The following is an 11,089-nucleotide window of genomic DNA, read 5'->3' as shown; positions in this document are numbered from 1 at the left end:
AATGGAGGCTCCACTGTTCTCTGCACCCCCAGAGCGCTGGCCGTGCAGAACGCTCGCACTGCACTATTAAGGAAAAGATAACTAAGGTGTGTCTCGAAACCCACCTTAAATGGATAGACGTCTTACCTTTGGCCCTTGGGTCTGTAAGGTGTACTCCACGAAAAGGACTTAAATTGTCCCCTTTTGAAATGATGTTTGGACGGCCACCGGTAATAAGTTCTAATTTGAAAAATCATGTAGGGGACCTGGGACAGCCGGGGGCCTCATGGGTGAATCAAATGGTGGGAGAATTAAATAAGAAAGTACAAGAAATCCAACAATATTATGTCTCCCTTACCCCACCATTTTTAACAAGTTAGGTTTAGGCTTGGTTTAGGTTTATTAAATTTATAGACCGCCCTCTCTCCCCGCAGGGATTCGGGGAGTCATAATATTCAGGTGGGGGACAGAGTGTGGGTAAAACACTGGAAGGGGGAGAATTTGAAACCTAGATGGAAGGGCCCGTATACTGTAGTTATGTGTTCTCCACTTGCAGTAAAAGTTTTAGAATCCAAGTTTTGGATTCATTGGACCCGCATTAAACCAGCTGCTGAAGAATACTGGGAGGCTGACTCAGACGAATCCCGTCCCTTAGTAGTATGCCTAAAGAAACGCCTCCTATAAGCTTCCCTACCGGTAACGGGTAAGCTCTTACGGGGCAGAAGAAGCCCTACTGAAACCACAACCGGAAGCTGGTTTCTCGACGTACAGCTGAAGAATTGAAGGAAGGAAAACAACGTTCCGACTTACAAGTTGCAAGATGAATTAGAGAAATTGAGCACCTGTCAGGATATGGTGGTGCAAGCTTTTATATCTGTAGCCACTATATCCTTTACTTTTGTAAGTTTCATTATCCTTATTATAATTTGTTGTGTGTTTCTAGCAAATAAGATTTGGTCTTGTGGAGAGTCAGAAGCCAATGCTGTAACCCTCCAAACCATATATAATCCTAACCCGCTCCCTGATGTGGTGAATCTATAGGCAAAAGAGGAACTGTGTAAAAGGAAAATCTTGTGTAAGGGATAATTATGAGTTGTTTGTGACTTTGGCTGTTGTTGGCAAAAGGCATGCTAAGTGATAACTTCCTGACTATTAAATCCCCATGTTGCGAAAATACCCAAGAAACGCCCATAGCTCTAGAAGAAGGATCCAAGAATGTCAAAAATTCCGGAGAACAAGATAAAAACATGTTACAGGGTGGGGAACTGGTCCGCTCCCGTCAGCGGCGCATTATTTATGCTTGGGGACGAAACCGCAAGCCAATTCCAACACTTCCAGCCAGCTATTTGACAAACCCTGTAAGAAAAAAAGCAAAGCCTAGGGAAAACGGACCCCTGCAACAGTTAAAACAAGGGGATTACATGTTAAGTGTTGGAATTAGGACAACGCTTAATCAATCAGTCTGACCCTGCCCTGGGCCAGAAATGCTGGTTATATTTGTCTGCCGGACCCTCATCTTATCATGCGGTGCCAGTCGAGTCAGATCTCTGGGAAAAGACCAGAGCTACGATAGTTTTTGACAAGGGAGGTAGATGGGGAACTAAAATGGCAGAAGCCCAGCTACATGGCGACCTGTATGACACGCTTAAAAGACTAGGGATGAGCCGTCTCCCCATCGTTGGGCCCATAACAGTTGGCGTAGAAATTATAGGGTCACCCTCCTTGTGCATCATATGATATCAGGAGCCTGGCATTCCTGTGGGGTCACTATAAGAGGAACAATGCCTATCTGAAATGTACCTTGCCCCCAGGAAAACCCTTATAGACATAAAACTGACTCACAGCATGTCTCCCTCTGCTCACAAGCTCTTCCAACAGAAAGTCACTTTCTCACTCCCACCTCCACTTGTTTTTAATTGATGGGAGGGGAATCTGACCACTGGAAGCTGCCCCAGGCCATTCCAACCGCCCCGATTGCCCGTTTGGCTCTCAATACAGTCCACTATGGGAGTCTGTGTTTACTTCCCCCCTGGAAATGCAAGTTCCCAATATCACTTTGAAGGACCAGTCCTCAGGAATAAGCTAATGGACCCTAATCAAGACGTTCCATTGCAGCCCATTTGGTATGTTCCTAGCAGGAACTTTACAAGTCTGGACTAATGAAAGGAACCTCCGATTCCATGCCTTCTCCATGAACATCGGCGTATGGGTAGAAGAAAATGGAGTTTTCTTTCTCTGCAGGAGAAATGCCTATCTGTGCTTGCCTACCAATTGGACTGGCACATGCACCCTAGTACACCTCCTCCCCAAAATGGGGGTAGTAAGTGGGGAACAGGCCCTCCCTGTACCCCTCATGGGACATGTCCAGAAAAGAGTGCCACTCCTAATTCCACTATTAGTGATCCTGGGAATAGGGACAGCAGTAGGAACGGGTGTAGGTGGAATGACCCATTCCATTACACAGTTCAGGCAACTATTGGAAGAATTTCAAGAAACCCAGAACCTAATTGCTGGCACTTTGGTTGAAGTCCAAGACAAAATTGATTCCTTAGCAGCCGTGGTATTACAGAACCGGAGAGCCATTGATTTTTAACTGCTGAAAAGGATGGGCTATGTGTATTCCTGGGAGAGGACTGTTGCTTTTATATGAATAAATCAGGAGCAGTCCGGGGGGTGGTCCAAGAACTACGAGATCGAGCTTCCTCTATTGGTCAAAAAATACAAGGAACAGATGTGTGGTTCTCTTGGCTACCGGGAACAGGATGGATTAAGCAAATGCTATTTCTTTTATTATGTGGAATCGCAAGTTTAGCCTTCCTCCCTTACATAATACCCTTGCTTAAACAGCTTGTTATGAGGTCTGTAAAAGAAATACGGTCTGAAAAGGAATTAATGTTAAAGGAAAGCCTAATTCCACATACCCTCAAGGAAGATGAAGTCTCAGATACTAGTTCCTACATTCAAATTGCACTCTTAGAAGTAGAGAAAGTGATTCCAGAAGATAAGCCCTAAGATGTGTATTGCTTGTACTCTTGCTTTTTCTGCTATTCTGTATCTTGCATGCTGATATTGTTAATCTAACAGGCTAGACTCAATTGTGGGTATTAATAGAGTCTAGAAAGGGGGGGGGGATAAAGTAGAATAAAATATAAATTAAAGTATAAGAATAAAGACGTGGCATAGAAGGGACAGTTAGAAGCCTGTTTCAAAAGATAAGGAAATGTCATCAACCTTCCACCACAACATGTTCCAGTAAATGTCCCTATGTCAAAAGTCCAAAACCACAAGGTTCAAATAAAGTTTGTTAATGACACGTAGCCCATATCTGTAACAAAAGGAGAAGTAAGACCCCCATCTACTTATAAGGCTTTTTCCCCAAAATAACCAATAAGAAATGTGTTAAGTATTTCCGTGTTGCGCTGCTTTGAGAATGTATAAAAACACGTGCATCAATAATAAAGGTGTTCAGAAATTCACTTTAGCCATGGGCTAACGTTTCTGAACCTGGCTGCCAAATAAACTTTTCCTGTATCCTAAGAAGTCTAAGTCTGTCATTTTCTGCAACACTCCTCTTATCTCTTATTTTTTTCGGAATTTGCTTAAGAATGGTAATTTCTTTGTCTTTATATTTTAGTGGTGCCCCCCTTTGGGCCCCTAGCACCTCATCCCTCGTGGTCTTCCTAAGAAATTTAACATGTACTTCCCTTGGAACATTATGTGTTCTGGCATATGCTGACTTAATCCTGTAAACCAGATCCATATCCCACCACAACTGTTCTTTATCTCTCTTAATATATTCTGCTAAGATTGTACTCATGATATCCTTAAGATCTTCATCTTCTGTCTCTGGTAGGTTCTGGAATCTGAGAAAGAAGGACATTCTTTCAAGTTCTATCTTTACCATAAAATTTTCCAATTCTATATTCCCCTTCTGGACTGCCTTAACCTCCTCTCCCAGCCCGGCCGCACCCTCCTCCAGCACACCAATTCTTTGTTTATTTTCTGTTGTTTGCTGCTGTACAGCTTTGAGCTGTTCTCTAAAATCTGCCACCTCTTTTTTCAACTCATTTTGTCCCTGCATAAGAGCCTGGAACATTTGTATAACAGATAAGTCTTTTGAACTCTCTCCAGTCCCTTGTTGTTGTGAGAATGATGAAATTTTTGTCTGTTGAGTCGTAGGGCTGGATGTAGAAGTTGTAGGTGCCGAAGCTGCCTTGCCTGAAGGTGGTTTTCTGGATCCCATTTGTCTGAGTTCAGAGATGACTGTAAATCTTTTGCAAAAGAAATGGAGTCTGTGAAGCGTGCAGCCGAGTGAGTCCGAGAAAACAGGCAAATCCAAAAGTGAAAGTTAATCCTCAATCACAGTTCCAAGCCAAGAAGTCACAAGAAAAAAAAATCAAATAATCCAAATCCAGAAAGACCACATAACAGGAGAAGCTCCAGGAGTCCTTCAGGAGGGAATAGTAATATAAAGCCAGACTTTCTTCAAAGGTAGTTTCAAAAGGCAGATTTCATTTATAAGTGCAAAGAAGAAGACAGAAGCAGGCCATCTTAGCTCCCCCTTTCACAGGGAACCAGGGAGCAGAACATCAAAAATTTCCATAAAGTTTTTAAAACAATTCAGCAATTGCCTCTTGCAATTGTAATATAAATCTTTTCACATAGTTAGTACAAGTGACTAATTCAACTTTTTTCTCTCTCTCTCCATTCCGAGATTGGGAGATAATCCAAATGCCGCTTTGCCTGAGAGGGGTGAAAAAAAAACCCTCCAATCTTCCAACTTCAAATAGATTGAATCCACAACTTACAAAAGGCTGCTGCTCATCAATTAAAAGGGGTTAGGGAGATTGGGGCAAACTTCTCATCTCCAGTACTTCAGCCGCTACTTCTAATTAGTTACTTCCTTCCGGAATCCATTCAGCGAAGGTGCTGCTATGCATCCCCCATGCTCCCCGGCTCCTGAGGCGAAGCTGGAAACCCCCCCATGGCTGCCGCCGATCCGAGGGTTCCAGCAAGCCACCCTACGGCAGGTGGTCCCTCCAAGACCGCCTGTGCTCCTAAAAGGAGCCCACCGGAGAAGCGAGCATGGTTGAAGTTGGATACTTAAGGATTTTTTTCAGAAACATATTTGTAGTCCCAAGCTCCCTTCTACCAGTATTACTGAGAAGGAGCACTGAAATGATCAGTCAAGACATGAATACATGTCTTACATCAGTAAAATCAGATGTGCTGGAAGAGGATAGCCACGTGAGAACAATGATAATTCCCATTTGTCCAGCAAAATATGGGCAACCAATTGTGCAGTTACCAAAAGCAGAGTGGTTTGCTATTTTGTTAATGGAAAAGCTAGACGATCTTTACAGCGACTTCTGATCCTCACAAGAACTGGCAAGAAGATGCTAACTTCACCATATGCTGTTCAGTTATCTGAATAAAGTTTATATTAATCTCTCCCACCAATCATGGGAGAATTTTTCCCACAAATGTATCAGATTTATCAATAAAACTCTCATTCTGGCAACTGTTACTTATTCTTCAGGATCCTGCTTCAGGCAGCTATAGCCAGTATCAAAGGTATGTTCCAATACAATTTATGTAATGGAGCGCTACTTCGTTTTCGTTTTCTGATTACAGGCAGCAAGCAAAAACAACATTTTCAAAAGCATATCAAAAACTCATCTGATTTTTCTTTAAATTTTGGGGAATCAGCAGTATCTAAGGGACATTTAAGTACATATTCAGTTTATGTTGTTTCATTTAAGATTTGGTGAACGTAATAAGAGAAGCTGCTACCACACAAATATTTTTTATACTAGATGATCTAGAAAAATATTTTAAACTAAATTATATATTGTTCAATAAACTCACTTGCCAAAGTTAAAGGATGAACATACCATGATATTTATTATTAAATATAATCCTTGAAAATACAAAGATACACATGTAATTATTAAATTAGAAAGATTAATTGATGATGCTTTCAGACAACAAACACTAAAAAAATAAAATATAAAATGCATAGCAGCAAATTTATTTTTTACAATAAAATCAAGTTAAAGTTCTTTTTTTGTGTGTAAAAACACATCTATTTTAGTGGTTGCTTAAGATCAAATAAGCCAGTTCCTCCCTTGACAACTTTTCCTACCACCAGGCAAGCAGAAGGAGACAGAAGTTCATCATGGGATCCTAGAAGAAAAGAAAGAAGAATGATCTTTTGGGATATAAAGTTTCTCACTTTTGCAAACAGTGTATTTTGAAAGGGAGGCTGGGAAATCTTACCCGGAAGAGAGTAAAATATTCTAAATAGCAGGAGCCCATATTAAATAGTATTCAATGCTTGGAACTATTTTTAAATCCCAATCTTTCTTTTTAGTGAATTGAAGACAGTATTTCCTCGCCAGTAATGCTTTCCTCTCTGTTTTTCCTACATGTATAACCCTATGAAGTCAGTTGGACTAAGACTGGACCAAAATTTCCAACTAGGTTTCATGTCTAGGAGTGGACTAGAACTCAAAGTCACCTGGTTTCTATTACTGCACCCTAGGTACAATATCAAAGAAACTTTCAAATAAACAAATCTATTACTGAGACTTGAATAATACTTTATCATAATCCATGATAAATTCCAGTATGGGAATTCATGCTGCTGTATGTTATGTTATGTCATGTAGTGTATGTTATGTGAGTCTTAGCATCAGTGTTCTCTAACATAAATGTCCCTGCTTCCAACAAAGAGTCGTAACAGATGGCAGTAATTAAGATTTGGCAATAATTCTAACATGAGTGGAACTGTCTATCACTACCTATTCTAAGAGTTATAGGCAATTATGATAGTGAAATGAAGTAAAGCCCACCGTCTGCCATGATTTCTGGATCTGAGGAACATGTGATTTAAAAATTTAAAATATTTAAAAATTAAAAAAAAAAAGACTGTCTCCTTTCCAAAGACTCCATATTGCATACCAATATTTTTGGTAAATACGCTTTCTTCAAGAAAAGTAGTTCTTGGGTAGTGATAGTAATTTGGATTGGGAACTCTGTCACAGTCATAAAAAATGATATTACTGCAATAGTAATTCCAACTGCAGTTTTTAGGTGACTCCTGCAACTGTTAGGAGCAATGCCATATGGTTGCTATTTGCAACCTCTGGTCAGCTTCTCCATTGACCCTGCAAGTTGGAAGCTGACAATGAAAGTTGTAAATGGTGATCAGATCAACATGAGATGCTGTAAAAGTGACTCACTTGCCAAAGGCCCAAATCACAAACATGTAACCGCAGGGATGCTGAGATAGACACAACTCTGAGGACCAACTGTAAGTCTCCTCATTCAGTGCCATTGTAACTTTGTAACATTGTAACAGTCACTGAACAGTGATCATTAATCAGGAACTACCTATATGTGAACCTTCCATCACTATTTCTTTTTAAGAACGATGTTCATACATTGTTAAATTTGTGCAATTGTAGTTGCCTGGAACTGGATGTTTTTAATTTCAGACAAATAACGCAAAATATGAGTATGGAAAAATAATTTTTCATCAATTAAGAATTCAAAAATTTATCTTACTATCTAAGATATTTTCATAATAATTTGGAAGTACTTACCCAACATGGTTGCTTCTTTCAAAAACTTGTAGCTTGTTTCAAAAGTCATTTGTTGCAAGGGGGATGAATTGGACTGCATTCCATACCGATTCAAAGGTTTGTAAACACCTTCAAAGCACATGTAGTCTGACACCAAGGAGAGATGTCGAGGATCAACCACAATTCCTGTCAATAGAAGTATCAATGCTTTTTAAAAGTGGTTTACAAACAAATGCACAAAGTTTATACTGCTGACTCAATTATATAATCTGAAAGGGTTTAATCTTTAAAACAAGTGAATGATTGATAAGCTCTTATGTCACCTGTTCTGTACATCCTAAATATCATGTGTGATGAAGAACATTGACAATTGAGAGATTTCTAGATCCAATAATTACTGTATTTGATCAATATAAGATATTGCTCTGATAATAGATGGAATTCAATATGCCACTATATTAAACATTAGTGAAATAAATATGGATTGTTAACTTCATCATCTGTGCTGTAAAAACATTCTCTGAATGAAAAGCTTAATATAGGCCAGTAGTTCCCAATTTATGGTCTGTGAAGTTACTACAAAATATTTTTTGAATGGGCATCAAAATGTGGCAAATTTCAAATCTTTTAATAGTGATATAATACCAAAATAAAAGTAATATTTAATAATGAATTTCTTTGAAGCCTGAAATTACAAACAATGCTTTATATATACTATCAGATTCAGCTGATATTATATAAAATGGTATACCATATGCAGCAAACACATCTTTAATCTCTTTCTCAAGGATTTTCAAAGCAGCCTCAATCCCATAAGTGTTAGCCATTGCATGGATATCATTGCAATAAAGTTTATTCATATCAAAAATCTAAAAGAGACAAAGATGACAAGTGTGGGAAATCATAGTGAAACAAACTAAATCATCCACCCCAACTAACTATGAATATCTAGGAAAAGACAGAATTGAACATTAAGAAACAAAAATTATAGCTGAAGAAGTACAATATGCAACCAGATAAAATGTTTCTGTAAAGAAGCCTGCAAGATTCTAGAAAAGATTGCTAAAATTCACAACATATTTTTCTTGTTTTCTTGCTCCTAATTGTAAACACATATCTCTCTATCGACAACGTTATTTCAATTACTCAGTGAAAAGTAAAAATGAAGTGAAAGTTTCCTAACACTCCTCAATTATATAGTGTATTTCCAGAAAGCTGTGCGAATTATTTGCTTCAATTCACCCTTTTCTTGAATTAATCTTTAATTATGCACAGCAAAAATACATGGAAAGTAATTGTAACAATTAGGTAGGAAAACAACAACCAGAAAATGTGTTTAACGCATATTGGTCTTTTTTTTGTAAACCAATATTCTTTATTGCAGGGACTCTACATTCAATTATCAAAATCTTTCATTTGTAAACAGATTAAAGTTCTGAAATCAAATATTAAAATATATAGGCAATTTTATGAGTTACAGCTCCATTCAAAGCCAAAAGCAAAAAGTTTGTCAAAATTTAAAATACGTGGCATTTATCCATAATTTCTATTATATTAGTAGCAATTTTGATTGATTTCACTAAAAATGTTCTTCAGTTCTTTTTCTGTGAAATCAATAAAAATGCTATCAGTATCAGGATAACAAAAACTATGGATATATGCCAATTATCTTTCAACTTTGCCAAAATATTTTAAATATGTGAAAAACACGACATGGTTGAGATTTAGAAGGGTAATAACTATCATGCACTGTGGGTTTTTCTGCTATTTTTCCTTCTCTGTGACCCATGGAAAATATAGAAAGCTTCCCTATTACATACGTCAGAATAGTAGAAGAGCTCAGGAAGATTTATCCCTTCTGTTTGCAAAGTGAGCACCACTTCTCCATTCTTGTTGTTGGTTTCGTTTAAGAGACATCGTGTTATTCCCTTTGTCTCCTGGATGACAGCGCTATTTGCCAAAGATGTCACAAGTGAGGCAAGATCAAAGTACTCCTTTGTCAGCGAAAGCTTTAGTGAAACCTACAAGACAATACTTTCTGGTTATGAAAAGCTTTCCATCCATTGTGAAAAAGCCATTCAACTCCTAACCATCACAAAACCTCATTTTAAACTGATTTGAAAAATTCAAGCATAAATTTGCTTATATGAACCAAAACATAAACAATGAGCAATTCCTTTACCTTATAAGTCATCTTGAGTTTTCTCCTTTAGATCAAATTTATTAAAATAAAGATTTGTTGATATCTGAGGACATTTCACTATTATTTTGCTCCATAATAAAGCGATATTTGTTACATAGGTGCTGTATTGCACAAAATAAGTAAATTTGCAAACTAGTAATTTTTGCAGCATCTGGAAAAAGTTATGACACGTGCATATGGAAGCAAGGGTTTAACAGCTTAGACAAAACTTAAATAATGAACTCCCTGTACTTGAGATATAATAAATGTTTCCCCTAAGGTGTGTGTGTGCATACTACTCACCAAACCCACACACACGGTACAAAATTAAATGCACCAAAAATAATACTAATAGAGTTAGGCATCATGAACTTCAGGCTTGCAACACACAAGAGGTCCTGTACAAATTTGTTACTTCAACTTAACTGCAGTATTAAGGTTCACCTCCAATGTGCAGAGTGAGCAGGAATTCCAAGGAGAGAAACTTTTGGTCAGAATAGCAGACAGGCAGACTTGGAGTTCTAGCCACCGTGCTGTGAATGAGGCCCAGCTAGAGATATGCCAGTTATAACCCCAGACCTTCTTGCATCTAAAGGAATGTCTCTTCCCTCTCTCCAAAAATTGTTTAACTAATATCTATTGAGTTTCAGACCATATAAGCTCCATGATTGTTACCTTTATAAAGATGTCAATTTCCAAATTAATGATGATTATAGTTTAAATGTTCAGAACAGATCCAAAGAAGAAGAAAACAGAAAAAATGAAGAGAGAAAAATGCTTCTTTCCTTCTTTCTTTCTCTTTCCTTCCTTCCTTTCTCTCATATTCATTAGCCTCTCTCTCTCTCATTACAATATCCAATACCAAAACAAGAAAAGAAAAATAAATGCTTACAAAATATTGATCCCAGTCACCTGCAAGTTTATGTTATAATCTAAAAGCATGGATACCAATGTAGATGAAATGTTAATATGTTAGTCCATACATGATATGCCAAATAAATAAGCATGGATATAAAGAATCAGTTTTCTCCTTAGGAACTAGGAGACTGAGTTCTAGTCCTGATTTGGATATAAAGCCTGATGATTACTTTGGACCAGTCACTCCTTTTCAGATCTAGGAAGAAGGAACTGGCAAAGAACTTCTGCAAAATGCTGCTAAGAAAACTAGAGGGGGCAGTTCCCAGGAACAAAAAGAAAATCCTTGAAAGAACAACTTTATAGCATCTACGGCATGTGACATATAAGTGACATATTATTATACCATATTAGTTTATATGTATTTACAATTTACATGCATACTTGCATTGTAGCACATAAATTTGTATTTTTTTTCTGTACACGG

At 37.9% G+C, this 11,089-nt stretch overlaps 1 protein-coding gene across 1 annotated transcript in view; it reads right to left on the bottom strand.

The window, feature by feature from the left end:
- Window positions 1-5,858: 5,858 nt before the first annotated feature.
- The window catches only part of POLR1A (RNA polymerase I subunit A), a 46,900-nt gene continuing 41,669 nt past the window's right edge, over window positions 5,859-11,089 (bottom strand). The window contains exons 31-34 of the mRNA XM_081970074.1: window positions 9,386-9,586; window positions 8,317-8,434; window positions 7,587-7,751; window positions 5,859-6,165 (exon numbers count right to left, since the gene is read on the bottom strand). Of these exons, the coding sequence (XP_081826200.1) occupies window positions 6,065-6,165; window positions 7,587-7,751; window positions 8,317-8,434; window positions 9,386-9,586 (585 nt within the window). The 3' untranslated portion in view covers window positions 5,859-6,064. The remainder of the gene's footprint in view (window positions 6,166-7,586; window positions 7,752-8,316; window positions 8,435-9,385; window positions 9,587-11,089) is intronic.

The sequence above is a fragment of the Natrix helvetica genome, assembly GCF_964273705.1.
Source record: "Natrix helvetica genome assembly, chromosome: Z".
Taxonomy (NCBI): Eukaryota; Metazoa; Chordata; class Lepidosauria; order Squamata; family Natricidae; genus Natrix; species Natrix helvetica.
Note: the sequence above shows the minus strand (reverse complement) of the source record. Positions and strands in the feature narration are given on the sequence as shown.